At 64.4% G+C, this 19926-nt stretch overlaps 4 protein-coding genes across 6 annotated transcripts in view; 1 reads left to right on the top strand and 3 right to left on the bottom strand.

The window, feature by feature from the left end:
- Positions 1-3187, top strand: part of MYO1D (myosin ID) — a 70330-nt gene extending 67143 nt beyond the window's left edge. The window contains exon 22 of one of the 2 annotated variants that reach the window (XM_042895002.1): positions 2050-3187. In XM_042895002.1, the coding sequence (XP_042750936.1) occupies positions 2050-2206 (157 nt within the window). In that variant the 3' untranslated portion in view covers positions 2207-3187. Of the gene's footprint in view, positions 1-1305; positions 1709-2049 lie in introns of those variants that run through there. The other variant, XM_042895003.1, reaches the window with a different exon arrangement.
- Positions 3188-4183: 996 nt separating this feature from the next.
- On the bottom strand, positions 4184-5312 carry CDK5R1 (cyclin dependent kinase 5 regulatory subunit 1). The gene has a single exon (XM_042895008.1). The coding sequence runs from the start codon at positions 5309-5311 to the stop codon at positions 4409-4411; it is 903 nt and encodes a 300-aa protein (XP_042750942.1). The 5' UTR covers position 5312; the 3' UTR covers positions 4184-4408.
- A 623-nt stretch (positions 5313-5935) lies between these two features.
- PSMD11 (proteasome 26S subunit, non-ATPase 11) lies at positions 5936-12367 on the bottom strand. Of its 2 annotated transcripts, none has more exons than XM_042895006.1 (14): positions 12234-12367; positions 9962-10063; positions 9542-9666; positions 8908-8979; positions 8742-8799; positions 8169-8363; positions 7942-8086; positions 7791-7851; positions 7601-7663; positions 7365-7490; positions 7073-7108; positions 6868-6919; positions 6482-6624; positions 5936-6279 (listed from the first exon to the last, which is right to left on the bottom strand). In XM_042895006.1, exons 1-13 carry the CDS (start codon positions 12322-12324, stop codon positions 6482-6484), a joined length of 1269 nt encoding a protein of 422 aa, XP_042750940.1. In that variant the 5' UTR covers positions 12325-12367; the 3' UTR covers positions 5936-6279. The 2 variants fall into 2 exon arrangements, with proteins under 2 accessions (XP_042750940.1, XP_042750939.1); XM_042895005.1 differs by having other exon boundaries at positions 5936-6409; positions 12234-12366.
- A 5238-nt stretch (positions 12368-17605) lies between these two features.
- FZD2 (frizzled class receptor 2) lies at positions 17606-19716 on the bottom strand. The gene has a single exon (XM_042895007.1). It carries the CDS (start codon positions 19714-19716, stop codon positions 18040-18042), a length of 1677 nt encoding a protein of 558 aa, XP_042750941.1. The 3' UTR covers positions 17606-18039.
- Positions 19717-19926: the final 210 nt, after the last annotated feature.

Below are 19926 nucleotides of genomic sequence, written 5' to 3'. Positions count from 1 at the left end.
ACAGGGCTCCAGTGATCCTACAGAGCTCCAATGATCCCACAGGGCTCAATGATCCCACAGAGCTCCAGTGATCCCACAGAGCTCCAGTGATCCCACAGGGCTCCAGTGATCCCACAGAGCCCTGGGAGCCCCACGCTCAGTTTTACCCCAGGGCTGTGTGACCATCCCGGGGCTGCAGCTCCTTCCTGCTCCCAGCGCCGCTGCTCTGCTCCCCACCCCCACCCAGCAGTGGGAGCAGAGCTGCAGGGCTGTGCAGCACCATCAGCTGCTTCAGCGGCTGTCTGGCAGCAGCAGATCCCCATCCCCGTGTGCTGTGGGTGGCACACAGCTGAAACCCCACAGCCCCAGTTCTTTCAGGGGGGGAACGATGCACACTGAAGTCGTTTCTTCTGAATTTCTCCATCAGCACAGAAATTCCTTACCCACAGGGCGCCCAAAGAAGTGTGGGTGCCCCATCCATGGAGATGCCCGTGGCTGTGGGTGAGATTCTGGGGTCCCTTCCAACTTGACTGTGCTGTGGTTTTACGGGTCTGTGGTCTTCAAGGTGCCTTCCAACTCAACCCAACCCAACAGAATGCAACCCAGTGTAACCCAACCCAACCCAACCCAACATAACCCAACCCAACCCAACCCAACATAACCCAACCCAGTGTAACCCAATCCAACCAAGCCATGATTCCATGTTTCTGTGACCTTTAAGGCCCCTTCCAACCCAACCATCCTATGAGCCCCTGGTTCTATGAACTCTAAACAAACATCTCGTGAGGACGTGGCCATTGGGAGCCCTGAGCTGGATGTGCAGCACTGCTCCTTGTGGGAGCAGGACAGCTTAGTGCTGCTCATCCTATGCAGGGATGGAGCTGTGATGTCAGAGCCAGGAAAGCACTCTGCCTTCATCTTCCTAAGTGCTCCTCCATCACTGGTGCTGCTGCATTTCCGATGCTGCTTTCACTCCATCCATGGCCAGGAGCTGAATCACATTCTTGGCACAGTGGTTTCTCGTTAGAAACGTAGCACTGGGGCATTTTGTGTCAAGGTCGGGTCGCACCAAAGCCAACAGGCAGATGGGAGCCTTTCCCATCTTTGCCAGACCTCAGGATAGCTGAGAGATGGGGCGGCCGGTGGGTGCTGGAGCTGCACCCCATGGATGTGGGCCCTCCTCCGCTTGGAAATCTTTCTCCTGGTGGAGGACATGAAATATTAACACACTGCCTGCGGTGCCCGTGCTTTGTTTGTTGCAAGCTGCTTTGCTGATGAGATTTCCTGGGAATTCCCTACTTAGCAGCCACGTTTTTCATCCCGCAGACCACGGAGCAGCTTTAGCAAATGCTTCGTAAGGGATAAACGGCAGCAGGCTTTGAACCAGGGGAGAAGAAATGGCAGAGCCTTGTGAAGCACCCTGGTAATTGTTCTGCTTCTGGGGAGCAGAAGTGGGGACGCCGTCCAACCTTGGTATCGTTGTGCCGCACGCCCCAACGTGCTGCAGGAGATACACACACATGGCTGGTGCAGCGCTGGGCCTTATCTGCCCCGCACGGAGCCTCGGCGCCAGCGGTGGGGCTGCTGACACCCGGCCTCCTCCAGACCCTGCGCTTTTCTCTGAGGTCTTTTCCACGTTCCCTGGGTGGGCGCTGAGGGTCGGGGTTGCACCGGACAATCCCGGGGGTCTCCTGCGCCCTGCTTGGCTCTGTGTGACGCCTCCGGTCCCTTCGTGGCCTCAGCTCTGCAGGGAGCCGGGCAGCACCCGCCGGCTTGTGGCGAAGCCTGGTCGGGAGGCCGAACCGTGGGAGAGCCCCAATCCCGTTGTTGGGCACCGAGCCCGCGGCCTCATCCCGCCCCACTGAAGGACTGAAGGCCGCGCCGGGCCGCGTGCCGGCGTGTGACGCGGGGAGCTGAGCCCGCAGCGCGGCCCGCTAAGACGGAGCAAAAATAGCCGCCTAAGCGGGATCGGGGCCGCGGCTCGTGGCAGCGGCTCGCACAGAGCGCCGGGCCGCGGCCGGGCGTCGCGCGGTGCGGGCGCTGTGCTGACCGCCGCCCTTTGCTTTGCAGCGAGAAGCGCGCGCTGCGCGTCAGCGTGGCTCACCCGGTGCAGTGCAGCCTGCACGGCAGGAAGTGCTCCGTCTCCGTGGAGACGCGGATCGACCAATCGCAGCCGGATTTCACCAAGCATCGCTCCGGGTTCGTCCTCTGCGTGCCGGGCAAGTAGCCGCCCTGCGGCCCCGGGAGCGGCGCGGAGCTTTGGGGCTGCGACCGCCCGGCCCGTGGGATCCGTTTGGAGGCGCCGCGCCGGACGGCCCCGAAGCTCGGCGCTCGACGAACCCGAATCCGGGAGCTCCGCGGCCGCGGTCGCTCTGCGACGGCTCTGCGCGGCCGCCGTGGGTCGGGACGATGGGAAAAGCTTCTGAATTCTCCCCCAAAGCATTTATGGTACCGATGCCCCCCCCGCCCCCCCACGGCGGTGCCTCAAGCCCCCCCTCCCGGCTCTGCGGGAGGACCCAAAGACACCGCAGCGGGCCGGCGGCGCGGCACTGACCGACGGCACGGGGCGGTGCGAGGCTCTGCTGCCCGCTCGGCTGGGGCTCCCGGTGCAGAGCAGTTGGGAGGCCTCTCCGTGCCGGCTTTGCCTTAATTCCCCCTGCATTGCCCCAAACGTTCCCGTGACCTTCAGACGCCGCGTGCCCCCACAGCACCGCTGCAGTGGGGCTGCGCTGCGCCCCGAGGCTCCCCACGGCCGCACCGCGGCCCCGCTGCAGCCGCTCCCGGCACTGCCGGTCAGGTCGGGACTCACAGCACGATGGCAGAGATCAGAAATCCCAGCAGAGCCGTGGGGCAGCGCTGGAGCCCGACGCCGCCCATCCCGAGGGCAGCGGGACGCGCAGCCCCTCTTGGCCCCGTTCAGTGGGACGTGGGGCCGCCCCACGGCACTGCGGCCATAAGGACGTCCCCACGACCCCGGCTGCCCTCTGCCCCGACCCCCCTCCCCCGCCCCGCAGCCCCCTGGCGGTGCCCGCTTTGCACTCCGGGCTCTGAGCAGCACTTTGTGCCCCGCTGCTCCGTGCGGCGAGGAATGGCGTGGAGGAGATTGTGGTGCTGCGGGATGGCAGTGCTGTACGTCACGAGACGTCTGTATGAAATGCATCATCTGTTCCAGCTCTGGTTTTATATATATATATATATATAAAATGTATAGAGAGAGAGTTCTGCTTTGTTCCCACGAATGAACTGCTGCTGCGCTGCGTTGGGGCGAAGCCATAAACGAGCTGCTGCTGACCCGGGGCCGCGCTGCAGCGACCCTTCTTTATTTGTTTGTTGTTTTCAAGTCGTCGGCATTTGAACGTGTAAAAGAGCAACAAAAGAACCTGCCGTGCCTCCACCGCCAGCACTCAGCGCGGCCGTGGGGGGCAGATGGGCCCGGCGGGGGGGTATAAAATGTAGACCCCCAGCACAGAGAGCAGCGTGCCGTGTGATGGATGCTCAGTGCGTTTTATTTCATCAGCACAGTACAAAAATAAATAAAAATAAGGGGGAGGGGAGGGGGGGGCATTAAATTACAGGCACACGGGGCCCCGCGACACGGTCTGTCGGGTTATAAACCACACATACGTACAAACGCACTAAACACACACATACAAAAAGGAGACGAAGATATAAATTAAGAACAATACCCACCAATTTGGTCAACAGATCTACGGAGGAGATTGCACTAAAAAAAAAAAAAAAAACGGACGCGTGGAGCTGCAGCGGATCCCAATGTACAGCGATGGAGGAATGGCACCGTGTGCGGCGGGGCTGCGGCCCCGCTCCGGGTTGGGTTTTTTTGTTGTCGTTGTGTGTGAGCGTGTTTTTTTTGTTGTTGTTGTTGTTTTTTCCCTTTTTTTTCGTTTTTTTTTTTTTTCTTTTTTTTAATTCCCGAAGACACAAAATGCTCCGATGGCTGCATGCGCGATACCACTGTCAAAGCAACGATGAGAGAAGGGAGGGTGGGGGGCTGGCGGCGGTTCCCCGCTGGTTGGGGTTTGTCCGATAGCAGCAGATGCGGTCCCGGAGGTCCTTCCAACACTCCCGGATCGGTGCCCGACGGGAACCCCGACCCGCAACCACCGCCGCGGGGTCGGCGCTGGGGGCCGCGGCCGCCCGACTGCAGGGGACGCGGACGGGGCGGCGCGGGGCTCCAACACCGCGACCCCTCCGTCGGTCACTTCAATGGGGATCGTCGGTGCCGGGGCCACCTCGAAGGGAATCGGCGGCGGGCCGAGGAGAGCCCTCCTCCGGGCCGCCTCGGAGAGGAGAACGGATGGGGCGGCGGGAGCCCCGAATGGGGGCCGCCTCGGTGGGGATAACGGACGGGGGGAGGGGAAGCCTCCGGCGGAGTCACCTCGGGGCGGCGGCGGTCGGGGCGCTGCGGGGCTCACCGGTCGAGCCCGATGAGCAGACGGCCCTTCTCCTCCGCGCCGCTCTCCTTCTTGAGGTCGGCGAAGACCTGCGTGAAGAAGTGGGGGTCGGCGTTGACCTGCAGCATCTTGGGGCTCATGAGGTCGATGATGGAGAGGCAGCGGTCCCAGAAGGCCTCCTTACAGCTCTCCACCAGGAAGGGCTTCAGCGGGTAGGAGATCTCGTTGCCCATGTAGGAGTAGGAGAGGTACAGGCAGGTGAGCAGCACCGCCTGAAGTTCGTGGTCGCTGCCCACCTCGGCCGAGATGACGTCGCGGCACAGCATGTAGAGGAACACCACGTTGGCCGGCGTGATGAAGCCCTGGTCCTGCCAGCCCTGCAGCAGCAGCGAGCGGTCCACGGAGCGCAGCCACAGCACCGGGTCGGTGGGCGAGAGGTGCTTCAGGCGGTAGCAGCGGCGGCACAGGAACTCGCCCAGGCAGCGCAGCAGTTCGCTGGTGGACGCCTGGACCACCACGCGGCGCGGGGTGGCGGTGGCGGCGGCGGGACCCCCGGGGGGGTTCTTCTGAGCCGGGGGGAGCGCGGCGGCGGAGGAGGAGGAGGAGGAGGAGGGCGGCGGGGGCGCGAAGGTGGCGAGGTTGGCGCAGGAGAGCGATTTCTTCAGGTTCTCGTTGTTGAGGTGGGTGACGTTGCTCTGGTAACCGCCGTTGGGCTGCACCTTTTTGGAGCTTTTCTTCTTGGCCGAGACGGCGGCGATGCGCTTCCAGGGCAGCACCGAGATGAGCGAGTGCCGCTTCAGGCCCTTCTCCTTCGCGTTTTTGCTGTTCTGCACCGCCGTGTAATGCCCCACCGTGGCCGTCCCCTCCTCGAACAGCGGGGCCTTCCGGTAGCTCGGCGACAGCGACAGCACCGTGCCCATGGCGCCGGCCGCCCGCCGGGCCCCGCCGCCCGCCCCGGCCCCGGCCCCGCTCCGCCGCCGCCGCTCAGCGCCGCGCTCAGCCCCGCCCCTCCGCCCCTCCGCCCCGCGCGCTCCCGCCGGCGCAGTGCGCGCCCCCGCGCCGGCCCCGCTCCGCCCCTCCCGCGTCGCCACGTGCGTCCGGCGCGCCGGCGGGGAAAGGAGAGGCCGCGCCCCCTGCGCCGCGAAGCCACGCCCACCGCGCGGAACCACGCCTCCTCATTGGCGCGCTCCGCGCTGACCGCGCCCCCGAGCGGGGCTTTGGCCACGCCCCCCCGCCCGGCGTTACGGAGCCGCGCTCGGCTGCCCGCAGCTCAACGGGAGCCGCCGGCAAAGGGAGCAACGCGCTGCTCGGCACAACGCCGACGCTCCGTGCGGGGCAGGCGGCACCGGGCGGCGCCTCAGGGCCCCGCAGCTCAACGCGGGCACGGAACGGCTCGGGGGCGACGCGGAAGGCGCTGGCAGCGCAGCGCGGCTCTGAGAGCCGCACAGAAGCCCCCCCCACCCCCAGCAGCTCTGCCCGCAGCTCTGCGCTCCCCCCGCACTGCAGAGGAGGGAGATGAAAGTGAAAGAGAAGAAAAAAACCCAAACCAAAAAAACCTCATTTTATTGGAACTCATCTGAACATCAGATACAGCGGTGGTGGGCAGCACAGAACCGTTCAACGCGGCGGCGGTGCCCAAAACCCACCCAGAGATCGGGGGGTGGGGGGGAGGGGAAGACGTGGAGGAGGTGCAGTGCTGAGGAACGGGGCGGTGCGGGGCATCCAGCGCTGCGCGGCGGCTCCGGGGCCAACGATGGGGGGGCGGCCGGGTCTCAGCGCCCCAGCAGCGGCGCGAGGCGGAGCGGAGGGCGCGGAGCGGCCCCCCGTGCACGGAGCGGCCGCTGTTCGTCTCCTGCGTTCCGCCGAGTGGCGGCGGGGAGGGGCGCGGCTGGGGCCGCACCGCAGGAACAGCACCGGGAGGGGAGGATTAAAAACTTTCCGAGCGAAAAGTGGAACAAAATGTCTCCTAAAGGATTCACTCTCCCGTCACACACACACGCGGCAGCGCAGGGCCGGCTCTGCACAACACGAGGGGCTGTGAGCAGGGGGGCACGGGGCGCTCCTGCAAAGCACGGCTGCGCCCCTCTCACCTATGTCAGCTTCTTGGCTTTGTTGTAGAGCGAATCCACCACTTTGCTCATGTTCTGAATCGTCTCCAGGGCAGCTTCGTAGGTTTTGTCCACGGGGGGCTCGTCGAAGATGATGAGGACGCCCTCGCCCTGGTCGAGGATCCCTGTGAGGCACAGAGCTGCAGTCACCGGGTGCCAAAGGGCTCCGTGTGCCCCAAAGCACAGCCAGAGTGCTGCCATGGGGCTGAGCACAGCTGGGCAGCACTGAACCGAGTGCTGATTAATGAGCAATTAACGCCCCGGATTAATGGAGCGGTAGCGACGCCTCATTGTTTCCCCACACCGTGGGCAGCCTGAGGGGTGCAGAGGGGCAGGAGGGGACCCAGGGCAGTGGTGCGGGGTCTCACCGTGGAACTTCTTGTCCAGGATCATCTGTGAGAGTTTCCTTTCCACGTCCGCCTGGAAATGAAGCGCGCAGATGTTGGGAAACGCTCCCAGCACCGCCCTGCTGACAGTGGGGCACAGCAGGGCAGGGCAGCCCCACACGCAACACCAACAGCCGTGCCGCAGCTGAGCCCCTGACACTGGGGTGCCCCCCAGGGCCGCCCTTACCTTGGAGAGCTTGATGAGGCCGGAGATGTGCTCCATCTGTAAGAGCAATGGCGCAGCTGCAGCGCCCCTCCGGGCAAGGGCTGCCGAGGCTTCCCCACAAGGCCCAGACCCACGCATGTCGCAGGGCTGACACTCTGCAGGGCCCCCCAGACTCACTCCCTGCCCCAGACGACTGCGGCCTCAGCCCTGCCCTACCACAGGAGGGGCTGCTCCTCCCCCCTGTGTGTCAGCAGAAGGGGAGCGGAGCGCAGCAGGTGTGCAGGGCCCCCAGCAGCACTCGCTGGGTACTGACCTGCACTCGGGAGAAGGGCTCGATGACTCTGATCAGGTTCTGCTCCAATAAGTTGTCGTAGAGCTTTGCCAAGTGAGTGTTAATGATGGGGTCGTCCCGGAGCTCCACTTTGTAATCCGTCAGCGCCTACAGAGCGGGAGCAGTGAGTGCAGCACAGCCACCCCCAGCAGAGCGGAGCACGAGGGGCCGCAGCGTGGGGCACCGCAGCCCCCAGCCCCGCAGCTCCCCAGCTTCACCTTCTCAAAGTCCGCTAGCGAGCGGTTCTTGCTGGCCTGCGCCACACACTTCAGCGCCTCCGTCTACAGGGGAAGAAAGGAGCCGCTCGCCTGCGGGGTCGGCAGCAGCGGGGCGAGGATTGGCGCCCAGCAGCGCCGGAAGCCCTGGCTGCCCTCCAGCAGGACGAGCTGCTCAGAGCCGCGCTCCCACCTGCCTCCCCGCGTAGCGCAGCGCCAGCTTGCCGCTCACCAGCGCCTGCACGTCCTCAGGGCTGTGGGAAGGAAGGAGCACTGAGCTGCAGCCGCGTTCCCCCCCAGCACCGCCCGCTGCCATCCCCTCTCCCAGCACCAGCGCCACGTACGCGTTGAGCATGATCTTGCAGAGCAGCATGTACTTGAGGGCCGTGATGGCCTTGGGGTTGTCAATGGAATCGTAGCCCTCAAACGCCTCGTAGAAATAGGAGTAGGCCGTTTTCCAGTCCTTCTCCTCCGCTGCATGGATGATCCCTGGGTGAGGGGGGGCGAGATGGGGCTCAATGGGCGCCCACAGCTCCAGCAAGCGGAGTGCCGCGCCGAGCTCCCGCGGTACCTGACTGCATGTCCAGGGCAGCCTGCAGCTTGGGGGGGCAATAGATGGCGTTGGCCGTGGTGCGCGCGGAGGTGAGCGCGGCGCGCGCCTTGGGCAGGTTGCTGAGCGCGTGGTACGTCTTGCTCTCCAGCAGCTGCACCTCCACCAGCAGCGCTTTGTCGTCCATCTTCTTCAGCTCCCGGAGCAGCTGGGAGCCTGCAGGGACAGAGCAGCTGAGCCAGGCTGCGGCACGCGAGGCCAGGAAGGGCAGGGAAAGGCAGCGGGGCACCATGCGGCTGGGACGGGGTGGTGCGGCCCCATGGCTTCAGCACAGCCGCACAGGCGCCGCTCCCGGCCAACATGGCAACGGGGCTCCTCGGGTCCCCAGAGCTGCGGGAGACGGGCCCGCGTGGGAGACGCGCCCGCTGAGGCCCCACGCCCCCAGCCCAGCCCTGCTCCTCCCGTCTCAGGCCCCAGCGCTCCGACGGAGGAGCGTTTTGAGAGCAGCCGCGGGAGCGGGGCGCCACCAGACGAGCAGCACGGCACCGCTCCGCGCAGCTCGCGGCCGCTGCCGCCGCCCAGCGGGCAACTCACCGAGCTGCAGCGCCTCCTGGTACCGCTTGGTGTCGAAGTACAGCGAGACCAGCCGGGCCTGCGGGCACGAAGGACCGTGGGCTCACGCGGCGGCGCTCCGACCCGTGCGGGGTTCGGCCCCGGCCGGGGAAACGCCGCTGTGAGCCGCGGGGTGGGAGCAGCGTACCTCCAGAGCCTGGCGGAGGAAGGTCCTCTTCTCAGACTTGGCCCACTCGATGCACTCCAGGCACAGATCAACCTGATGGGAGCAGAAAGAGCAGTGCTGAGCTGCCCGCCCAGCAGCACGGCTGAGGAAGGACAGCTGCTGTCACCTCTGGCTTTGCTCCAGGTGACACCGACCCCCACCGCCCAGCCCGCAGCTCCATGCAGGCACAGCTCCCAGCGCTCGGTGACAGATGTGAATTACAGCTCCCAGCACGAGGGAAAGTCGAGGCCAGGCTTTCCCCAAGCCTTACAAACCCAAAGCACAAACCTTCCCGCACACACGTGGCTCTCAGGAGCTTTTCCTCACCCCCAGGACAGCCCTGCCGTGCCGGAACAACCAAAACAAAGGCTGGGCTTTCCAAGCTTCCCTGAGTTGCTGCTGAAATCCCAACTTCTGAACCCCTGGGTTTGGTTTGGAAGCTCTGGGCGCAGCAGCGCTGCTCCTCGGGGGCGGCCGCACAGCCCAGCACAGAGCAAGCAGAGGACAAGGACAGCCCTGCAGCAGCTGCCAGCCCTGCAGCCCTCAGCCCTCCTCATCAACGAGGACGCCAGGGCAGCCACTCGTTAAGCAGGTGAGCAGTGGGAGGCAGCCTCACCTCCTGGCCCGTGGCCGCCTCCATGTCGAGGAACAGGTCGAGCAGGGAGCGCACCAGACGGGCGGCCTTGGCCTTGCTGATGGAGTTCAGGAACGGCCGCACGTATTTCAGGAGCCCCCCCAGCTCTGCACGGGGGGAAGAACAGAAGCACAGCTGGGTGACCTCAGCACCGCAGTGCAGAAGTGCTCCTGGCACAACACCGAGTGTCTTCTCCCCCACCAACCCTTTCCCAACCATCTGAAAGTTTCATCAAAGCCCAGCAGCTCTCCCTCCCCCCCTCCTCCCCCAGCTCTGATGAAGGCTCGGTAGAGCAGCTCCCGCTCCAGGAGGTCCTTCGTGCCCCAAACGCCCCGAATCCCAGCACAGACACCACAGGCACCGAATGCAGCCCCCAGGACCAGCACTCCCAACCCCCCTCACCTTCTGCCTGCCCCGTCTTGGCCAGCAGCGACCCCAGCTCCAGGATGCTCTGCTCCTTGACCTGCACCGCTTCCTCATCGTTCTCCTGGACGTCGCGTTTCACTGGAAAAGAGCACAGCAGTGCTGGGGGCCCCCGGAGGATCGGCGCCGCTGTCACACAGCACAGCGACAGCCAGCAGTGCCACGGCCAGCGCCACTGCGACATGCAGCCTGTGCTGCCCAGCACAGGGGCTGAGGCCCCACACCCCCAGCCCTGCTCCTACCATCTCAGGCCCCACGCCTTGCCTGTCCCCCAGCCCCCCAACCACCTCCATAGCACACACCACACACCTTGTGCACTCTTCACCCCTTAGCCCACACCTCACACCCCATAACTCCTAACCCCCACCTCCCACCCCTTACCTACAGCCCCCACCCCACACTTTATACCCCACACACCCTCTACCTCCCAACCCACACCCTGCACCTCGTGTCCCCCAGCCCACACCCCCAACCCTCCATCCTACACCAAAGCCCCACACCCCACTCACACTCCCCTCACACCCCTGACCCACAGACCCTCACCATGACACCCCCAGAACCCCCACACGGCGCTGAGGGCACCCCAAGCACTGCCCTATGGCACCCCTGGGGAGAAACCCCATATCCTATATAAGCATTCCCCTTAACCCACATCCTACATCCTGGCCCATACGTCATAACCCCAGAACTCACACCCTGCATCATATACTCCACACCCCCTCTCCTGTACCCCATACATCCCATAACCCCACACCCCCCAGCAGCCCCCTTCCCACCCCAACCCCCAACCACAGATCCTGTGACACCCCAGAGCCCCTCACACAGCACTGAGGGCGCTCCACCTGCTGCCCCATGGCACCCCATCAACTCTGTGAAAGGGGAGACAGCAGCAGGACAAGGGGAGATGGTTGGAAGCTGAGGGAGGGCAGATGGAGGTTGGATGTCGGGGAAGTTCTGTGCTGTGAGAGCGGTGAGGGGCTGGAACAGCTGCCCAGAGAGGCTGTGATGCCCCGTCCATCCCTGGAGGTGTTCGAGGCCGGGTTGGATGGGGCCCTGGGCAGCCTGGGCTGCCATGAAATGTGGCAGGGGGTTGGAGCTCCGTGATCCTTGAGGTCCCTCCCAGCCCAGGCCATTCTGTGATCCCTGGGGGAGAACCCCATGTCCCCTGACCCCACACGCCCACAATGCAGCCCCCTCACTCCACTCTATGGCTCCCACCCCCCACCCTGTATGTGCCACAGCGCTGTTACCCCACAGCCCAGCAGCTCCCCACCCCCAACAGTACCTGCCCCACCCCAACCCCTGTCCTGCCCCGACCCACAGCCCCTCACCATCACACCCCACAGCCCCTCACACAGCGCTGAGGGCAACTCCAACTTCTGCTCCATGGCACCACTAGAGGAACCCCACATCCCACACAACCCACATCATGTCCCCGTAACTCACACCCCACATTCTCTACCCAAAACCCATTACCCCATTCATCCCATACCCCCAGCAGCCCCTATCCCACCCCAACCCCTACCCATAGACCCAGAGGAGGGCACTGAGATGATCAGAGGGCTGGAGCAGCTCTCCTGTAAGGGAAGGTTGAGGGAACTGGGCTTGTTTAGCTTGGAGAAGAGAAGGCTGCAGGGAGACCTCATGGTGGCCTTGCAGTGCTTGAAGGGAGTGGATCGACAGGAGGGGAAACGGCTGTTTGTGAGGGTGGATGGTGATAGGACAAGGGGGAATGGTTTTAAACTGAAACAGGGGAGGTCGAGGTTGGATATGAGGAGGAAGTTTTTCCCCCCGAGGGTGGTGAGGCACTGGAACAGGTTGCCCAAGGAGGCTGTGGATGCCCCATCCCTACAGGCATTCAAGGCCAGGCTGGATGTGGCTCTGGGCAGCCTGGGCTGCTGGTTGGCGACCTGCACACAGCAGGGGGTTGGAGCCAGGTGATCATTGTGCTCCTTTGCAGCCCAGGCCCTTCTGTCACTCTGTGATTCTCACCACCACTCCCAAAGCCCCTCACACAGCCCTGACGGCGCCGCAGCCGCTGCCCCACACGTCACAGCCCAACCCCACGGGGAGCCGCAAACCTCAAACCCCAACCCGCCCCCCCCCCCAATCCCCGCCATTCCGGACCCGCCGCCCCGAGCCCAGCAGGCCGCGCCGCGCCGTGAGTCAGCAGCCGGCCGCGCCGCGGGACGGAGGGGGCGGGGATCGGCCGGGAGCCGCCCGAGGGATCGCGGGGAGCCCCGGGGCTCACCGATGGAGTGCAGGATGCCGATGGACGCCTCGCGGTCGGTGGACAGCAGGGACTGCGCGCGCTGGAACTCCAACACCGCCGCCGCCGCCATCTTAGCTCTGCTCGCTCCTCCTCGCGGCCGGCGGCGGAAGCCCCGCCCCCTCGGGGACGCCCACTTCCGGTGCGCGGGATGGCGGGAGGTGTAGTCCGCGGAGGGGGCGGGGCCTGTGGGGATGAGGAAAATGCGCCCACTTCCGGCCGTGAGGGCCGATGGGAGTTGTAGGCCGGGGCGTCCCGGCATCCGCATGGCGCCCGACATCGCAGCCCCCAAACCACAGCCCGCACCCTTCACGCCGTGCTCCACCCCCACGCCCCATACCCCGCACCCCACACCCTGCACCCCACATCCTGTATCCCATACCCCGCACCCCACACTCTGCATCCACTGTCCCACACCCCATACATCACATACCCCATATCCTCTATTCTCTCTCCTACATGCCATACTCCTCTCCTAACACAAACCCCTCACCCATATCCCACACTCCGTATCTGATGCCCCATATCCTATAACCCGTATCCCATAACACTGATCTCACACCCTGTACCCCGCACCCCCACCCCACACTCCCAACATCCTGTATGTCCAGCACTCCATATCCCCTAACGCATCTCATGCCCCACATCCCCATACCATACCCCATACCGCCACCCCACACCCCACATCCCCATACACCTATCCCATCCCCCAACCCCCATCACGCTCCCCCATGCTGTGGCTCTGCCCCACATCGCTCACCCCGCAGCCCCGGGCCGCCCCCAGCCCCGCCGCAACCCTTGTCCCCATTACTGCCCCCACATCCCATAATTGCCCCCAACCCATAACTGCCCCCCACTCCCCATCACTGCCCCCCACCCCACACGCTATAGGGCGGTTCGCTGCTCTGTTTGGGCAGCGCTCCTCGGGCTCAGATCACCTCCGGTTTAATGAATGGGCACAGCTGCAGAAAAGCCCCAAAAACGAAACCGGGGTTTGTGGAGGCCCAGAAGTGGGATTTGGGATCCCGGATCCCCACCGTTTGTGGGGCGGGCGGCAGGGGGTGACGCAGCCCCATGGAGCGGCACGGAGGCTCCGATCCGGGGCGTTTCATTCCTCCGCTGCGGCCGTGGGGGGTCGCGGGTGCGCGGGGGGGGGGGAGCGGGACACGAAGAGTGAGAAATTGCGTTTGGGGCGAGGAGAAACCGCTATGGAGGAGGGGAGGAGAAATGGGAAGGAGGGATAAAGAGAGAAATGGGAGAGAGAGAGAAAGGGGCGGAGGGGGGAGGGGGGAAAGGGGAGAGGGAGGAAAAAACAGAGGGAAAAAAGGGGGAAAAAAGAAAAACTGAGGAAAATAGGAAAGAAAAGCAGAGAAAATGGAAAAGAGAAAAAGAAAAATAAAATCCAGGGGAAAAGAGAAACAAGAAAAATAGAGGAAAAAGTAGAAAGAAAAAAAGAGAAGAAAATGGAAAGGAGAAAAAAAGGAGGAAAAAAAGGAGGAAAAAAAGGAGAAAAAAAGGAGAAAAAAAGGAGAAAAAAAGGAGAAAAAAAAGGAGAAAAAAAGGAGAAAAAAAAAGGAGAAAAAAAAGAGAAAAAAAAGAGAAATGAGGAAATAAAAAGGAGAGGAAAGAGAAGCGCCAGGCCGGGCGGCAGCACAGCGGGGCTCAGCCCCACACACACAGATCCCAAACCTGACCCACAGCCCCACAGCTGCTCCTCCTGCTGCTCTGCCCCACTGCCTGCCGCATGTGCAGCGAACCTGCAGCAAGGGGGGAACCTCATTAATGGGAAACTCATTAATGGGAACCTCATTAATGGGAACCTGCAGCAAGGGGGGAACCTCATTAATGGGAAACTCATTAATGGGAACCTCCATCACTGGAGGAACTTCCGTGAGTGAGAACCTCCAGCAGTACAAACTTCCATCAGTGGAACCTCCATCATTGGGAACCTCTGTGAGTGGGAACATCCATCAGTGGAACCTCCATCACGGAGGGAACCTCCTTCAGTGGGAACCTTCCATCATTGGGAACCTCCTCAGTGGAACCTGCATCAGCGGGGCAACGTCCACTGCAGGGAAACCTCGGTGACAGGGAGAACGACGGTGGTGGGGAAACTGATAGGGGAAGCTCCATCTCAGCAAGCCCCCGCTGTGCAGAAGCCTCCATCCTGGGGTACCTCAATAATGGGGGAAGCTCCCCAAGGGGGGAAGGCTCCGCCAAGGAGGAGAGCTCCAGCGTAGGACAAACCGGCATTGTGGGGAGACCTCCAGCGGGGAGGAGCCTCCATCAGGGGGGAAACCTTCGTCAGGAGGACGTTTCCATCATGGGGGAACCTCTGGTGTGGGGCGGCGCCCAGCAGGGGGGATCCTGTCCTAGAGGAAACCTCCATCGAGGCGACCTCAGTCATGGGGAAACCTGCATCCCTGCGACACCTCCATACCGGGGGAGCCGCGCCTCCAGGGCGCAGAAAAGCCCCGCGCCGAGCAGCGCTCAGCAGGGATCCGTCCCCCCCCCCGCACGCTCACCCCTCTTTCTGCCCCCGCCCCCCTCTCAGCGCCGCTCTCCCCCTCGCGCACCCCGCGCTCCCCCCGCGCCTCTTGAGCAATAAGGCTGGGATTAATAAAGCCGCCGAGCCCTCGCTAATGGACTCCAGCTGCAAAAACATTCCCTGCATTCAGAGGCTGCTCTGTCTCCGGAGCTCCGCGCGCTGCTCAGCCCCGGCCGAATTCCTGCCCGGCCCCCGCGGGACAGCTGGGCCGGAAAAGCCAGCGTGGATGGCGGCCGTGGGGAAGGGGGTGTGGGGCACGTGGGGGTGGGACGGGCGGGGGGTGCCGGGGGGGCACTGCAGCACTGATGGCTGCGAGGAGGGAGGGGCCGGGCCGCCCCCCATCTGTCCCTCGCTACCTTTCCGTGCCCATCCATCCCGTGTCCATCACCCCACATCTGTCCTTCCAGAACCAGCCATCCCACGTGCACCCATCCCGTGTCCAGCCACCCTATGTCCATCCATCCCGTGTCCATCTGTCCGGTGTCCGTGAATCCCGTGTTCACCCAGTGCCTACTCATCCATGTCCACTCATCCCACATCCATCCATTCCATATCCATCCACCCATCCCACATCCACCCATCCCATATCCACCCATCCCATATCCATCCATCCATCCATCCATCCATCCATCCATCCATCCATCCATCCCATATCCACCCATCCCATATCCATCTATCCCATATCCATCCACCCATCCCATGTCCATCCATCCATCCCATATCCACCCATCCCATATCCACCCATCCCATATCTATCCACCCATCCCATATCCATCCATCCATCCATATTCACCCATCCCATATCCACCCATCCTATATTCCACCCATCCCATGTCCACCCATCCTGTGCCACCTGCCTGTATCCATGCACTGTGTCCACCTGTCCCATGTCCATCTATCTGTACCCCTCCATCCTATGTCTGCCTGTCCTGTGTCAACCCACTCCGTGTCCACCCATCCCACATCAGTCTTTCCATATCCGTCCATGCTGCGTCCATCTGTCCCACGTCCATCTGTCCCCTGTCCACCTACCCCACGTCTATCACCCCACATCCGCCTGTCCCACACCCCCCCATTGCTTTCCATCCCTGCCCGTCCATCCCATCATCCCTGGACAAACAGGGATGCGCTGAGCCCCCAGCCCCGTGTCCGTCACGCTGCCCCATCTCTTGCCACGGATGTGGGCCAGATGCGGGGCACCAGCTCCCCCCGCTCCCATCCTCACCTCCTCCGGGATGGGCGACCCTGCAGGGTGGGGAATGGGGACAGGAGACGGAGGAACCCAGGGACGCGGGGACGCCGCCATCCCGCAGCGCTCCAAGCTGAGCGGCCGCCACCGGGCCGTGCGGGACGTCGGGGCCGCCCCACATCAGCGGGACCAAAGCCCAGGTGAGGCATCGGGGACGACCGCGCGCAGTGCGCGGCGACGGGGCAGGGCTGTAATCGGTCTCCGCTGCGCCGGGCAGCTGAGCAAACAGCGCGGGGCTCCTCGGCGGACATCAAAGGCTGCACTGAGCAGCGGCGTTTGCCGCCCCTGCGCTTTGCTCCAACGGGACGGGATGGGGGCAGCGCGGCCACGCGGCCCCAGCCGCACTGAGAACCGCCGGGGTCCTGCGGGCAGCGGCGGGGTCGGCGCCCGTCGTCACCGACGCGGGGCTCCGCGCTCCTGCTGCGCTGAGGGCAGAGCTCGCGGCGCTCCGTCCTCGTGGTGCCGGCCGGACGCGGGCGGCCCCTCGTGTGGGCGCTGAGGGGACGCACGAGGCGAAGCCTCCAGCTCCTTCCCACCGAAAAACTCCCCGATGAACCCCTGCGAGGCCCCGGCCCGCGCGGGCCCCCCCCCCCCCCGCAGGAGTGCGGGGCCCCTCAGCGCGGCCAGAGCCCGCATCGCTGCCCGCGGCCTCCCCCCGTGCCCGGCGATGCTTTCAGCCCCAAGCGGAGCCCCGCAGCCCCGCAGCCCCGAACGCGGGATCCCCCCGCAGCCCCCGGCCCCACGTCTCCCGCACGGCCGGGGGGGTTGGGGCCAAACCCCACCCGACCCATTGTGTTGCGCCCCCCAAGGCACAGAAGGAAGCGGGGCACCAAACCTCGGCCCCTCAGGGTGGGGCCCCCCGCACAGCGCCGGCCGGCCCGGCGGCCCCGCGCCCCCCCCCGGCTCGTCGCTGGAACAGCGCGGCGGAGCCAAGGAGTTTTTCCTTTCCAAAACGCGCTGGAGACGCGCGAGGCGCTGCCGTAACCCCTTCGGGTCCTTCCTGCCCCAAACCCGGCACGTTTCATCAGTGGCACACGCAGGGTTTGGGGACCCGCGGCTGCTGCCGGCCCTTCTGGGGAAGGGAACGGGAACTCGCCGCTCCGGCTGCGCCACGCAGACCCCGCGGGGCTTTGGGGCTGCCCGGCTCCCAGCCCAGCCCGGCTCCGCTCCGCTCACCACCAACTTTTTTCCGCCCCGCAGCACAGCGATGCCGCGATGACGGCCTCAAAACTCCCCGTTTCCAGCCCAAATCGCAGAGCCGGCCCCGCTGGGATTCCTCCACGCGCCTCCCAGCTCCCGCAGCCCTAATCCTGCCGAAAATGCCAGCTATTTCCTCGGGGCCGCGGCTGCATCGCGCCGTCAGGAGCCCCGCGCAGGGAATCCTCTGCGTTCGCTGAAATTTAGGTTTTTTTTTTTTTTTTTTTTTTTTTTCTTTTCCCGTATTTTTTCCCCCCTTCTCCAAAAGCTCTTTGTCTGCAGCCGGAGGGGCCGCACAGCGACGGCCCCAAAGGCGGCCCTGCGCCGTCCCAACCCCAGGAAATAAAACAGAGCCGCGAGGAGAACAGCAGCGCTTGTTTCACTCTCTGTATTTGCAGTTGCAGAGGTGGGGAGGACGCAGCAGGAGAGCCCCGAGGAGAGCCCCAACCACGGCCCGGCTCCTGGGCAGGCCGCCAGAAAAGCGCTGACAGCACGGCGCTTTCTGCTCCGTGGCTGCTCTGCTCCCCGTTCCTGCCTGCTGGCTCTCTGGCAGCCCGGAGCCCAGCACAGCCCAGCACTCGGCTTTGGCTTCTTTTCCCCCTCTTTTTTTTTTTTTTCTTTTCTTTAAATAGAAATATATAATTAAATTTACAAGTGCTATTTACAGGTTTAATTACAAAAAAAAACAAAACAAACAAAAAAAAAACCCAAAAAACAAACAAACAAAAAATAATAACTGGAAGAGAGAGAGAGAAAGAGGGAGCCAGGGAGGGAGGCAGCCCTTCGCCTGCCGCTCACACCGTGGTCTCGCCCTGCCTGCTGTTGGTGAGCCGCGTGTAAAACTTCCTCCACGAGTGCAGCGTTTTGCCCGACCAGATCCAGAAGCCCGAGGTGATGCCCACGATGAGGGTCATGAGGTACTTGATCATGTAGACGGTGAAGTCCGGCGTCATGCGGGGCGTGAAGTGCAGCGGGCAGGGGATGGCCAGGCTCTTGCAGTGCTGGCTGATCCAGCTGCGCTCCCAGTGCTGGCGGAAGGCCTGCTCATAGAAGTAGCAGGCGATGACGATGGTGGCCGGCACGGTGTAGAGCACGCTGAAGACCCCGATGCGCACCATCAGGCGCTCCAGCTTCTCCGTCTTGGTGCCGCCGTGCTTCATGATGGTGCGGATGCGGAAGAGGGAGACGAAGCCGGCCAGCAGGAAGGAGGTGCCGATGAAGAGGTAGACGAAGAGCGGCGCCAGCACGAAGCCCCGCAGCGGGTCGATGCCGTTGAGCCCCACGAAGCAGACGCCGCTCAGCAGGTCGCCGTCGATCTGCCCCATGGCCAGGATGGTGATGGTCTTGACGGCCGGCACGGCCCAGGCGGCCAGGTGGAAGTACTGCGAGTTGGCCTCGATGGCCTCGTGGCCCCACTTCATGCCGGCGGCCAGGAACCAGGTGAGGGAGAGGATGACCCACCAGATGGAGCTGGCCATGCTGAAGAAGTAGAGCATCATGAAGAGGATGGTGCAGCCCTCCTTCTTGGTGCCCTGCACCACCGTGCGGTAGCCGTCCTCCTGGAAGCGCTCGTTGCACACCACGCGCTCCTGCAGCACGAAGCCGGCGATGTAAGCCACGGACACCATGGTGTAGCAGCCCGACAGGAAGATGATGGGCCGCTCGGGGTAGCGGAACCGCTGCATGTCCACCAGGTAGGTGGTGACGGTGAAGAAGGTGGAGGCACAGCACAGCACGGACCAGACCAGGATCCAGACGCGGGCGAAGCGGATCTCATCCTCGTTGAAGAACATGTGGCCGTCGGGCCGGGCCGGCTCGCAGGGCGCCGCGCAGTCCTTCTCGCCCAGGAATTTGTAGTTGAGGTACCCGGGCACCTTCAGCGCCCGCGGGCAGTGGAACGGCCGCTCCGGCGTGGCGTAGCGCGGCGCTCCGGGGGTGCCGTGCGCGACGGGCGGCGCGGCGCTGGTGAGCAGCGCTGCCGAGGAGCCGCCGTCCTCCGAGTGGTTCTGCCCGACGCAGATCTGCTCGGCGCCGTGCCGGGGGAAGTTCTCGCAGCGCAGCCGCTCGGGCCACTGGAAGCCGAATTTGTTCATCAGCGCCTCGCAGCCCTGCCGGGCGCGCTCGCAGATGGAGCGGCAGGGCGGGATGGCCTGCTCCAGCACGGTGCACACCGGGGCGTACATGGAGCACAGGAAGAACTTGAGCTCCAGCGAGCACTGCACCTTGACCAGCGGGTAGAACTGGTGCACCTCCAGCCCCGCGTCCTCCTGGTTGGTGTGGCCCAGCAGGTTGGGCATGATGGTCTGGTTGTAGGCGATGTCGGTGCACAGCGGGATGGAGATGGGCTGGCAGAAGCCGTGGTCGGGCACGGAGATGCCCTTCTCGCCGTGCAGCTGCCCCCGGCTCGGCGCCGCGCTCAGCCCCGCCAGCAGCACGGCCAGGACGGGCAGGGCGCCGGGGGGGGCCCGCATGGCGCCGGGGGGGTCCGCGCGCCGCCCGGCGGCCCCGCGCTCGCCGCGCCCCGATCCCAGAGCGGCCCTATCGCGCCGTATCGCGGGCTATCGCGCCCTATCGCGCCGTATCGCGCCCTATCGCGCCCGCAGCCGCCGCCGCGCTCCCACCCGCCGCCTTTGTGCGGGGCGCCGCCGCGCACCCGCCGGGAGGAGCGGCCCCCCCCGCCC

Source organism: Lagopus leucura, unplaced genomic scaffold, assembly GCF_019238085.1.
Source record: "Lagopus leucura isolate 7727_CA_CO unplaced genomic scaffold, USGS_WTPT01 35276-0_obj-0_obj, whole genome shotgun sequence".
NCBI lineage: Eukaryota > Metazoa > Chordata > Aves > Galliformes > Phasianidae > Lagopus > Lagopus leucura.
The sequence above is the reverse complement of the archived record's forward strand: the minus strand, read 5'-3'. Positions and strand labels throughout refer to the sequence as shown.

Coding starts and splice junctions, on each gene's coding strand:
- FZD2 (XM_042895007.1), bottom strand. CDS start 19,716: ATGCGGGCCCCCCCCGGCGCCCTGCCCGTCCTGGCCGTGCTGCTGGCG.
- CDK5R1 (XM_042895008.1), bottom strand. CDS start 5,311: ATGGGCACGGTGCTGTCGCTGTCGCCGAGCTACCGGAAGGCCCCGCTG.
- PSMD11 (XM_042895006.1), bottom strand. CDS start 12,324: ATGGCGGCGGCGGCGGTGTTGGAGTTCCAGCGCGCGCAGTCCCTGCTG. Junction 8,980..9,541: donor AGGCGGCCACGGGCCAGGAG/GTGAGGCTGCCT, acceptor TGCTCCCATCAG/GTTGATCTGTGCCTGGAGTG. Junction 8,364..8,741: donor CCAGGAGGCGCTGCAGCTCG/GTGAGTTGCCCG, acceptor CTGTCCCTGCAG/GCTCCCAGCTGCTCCGGGAG.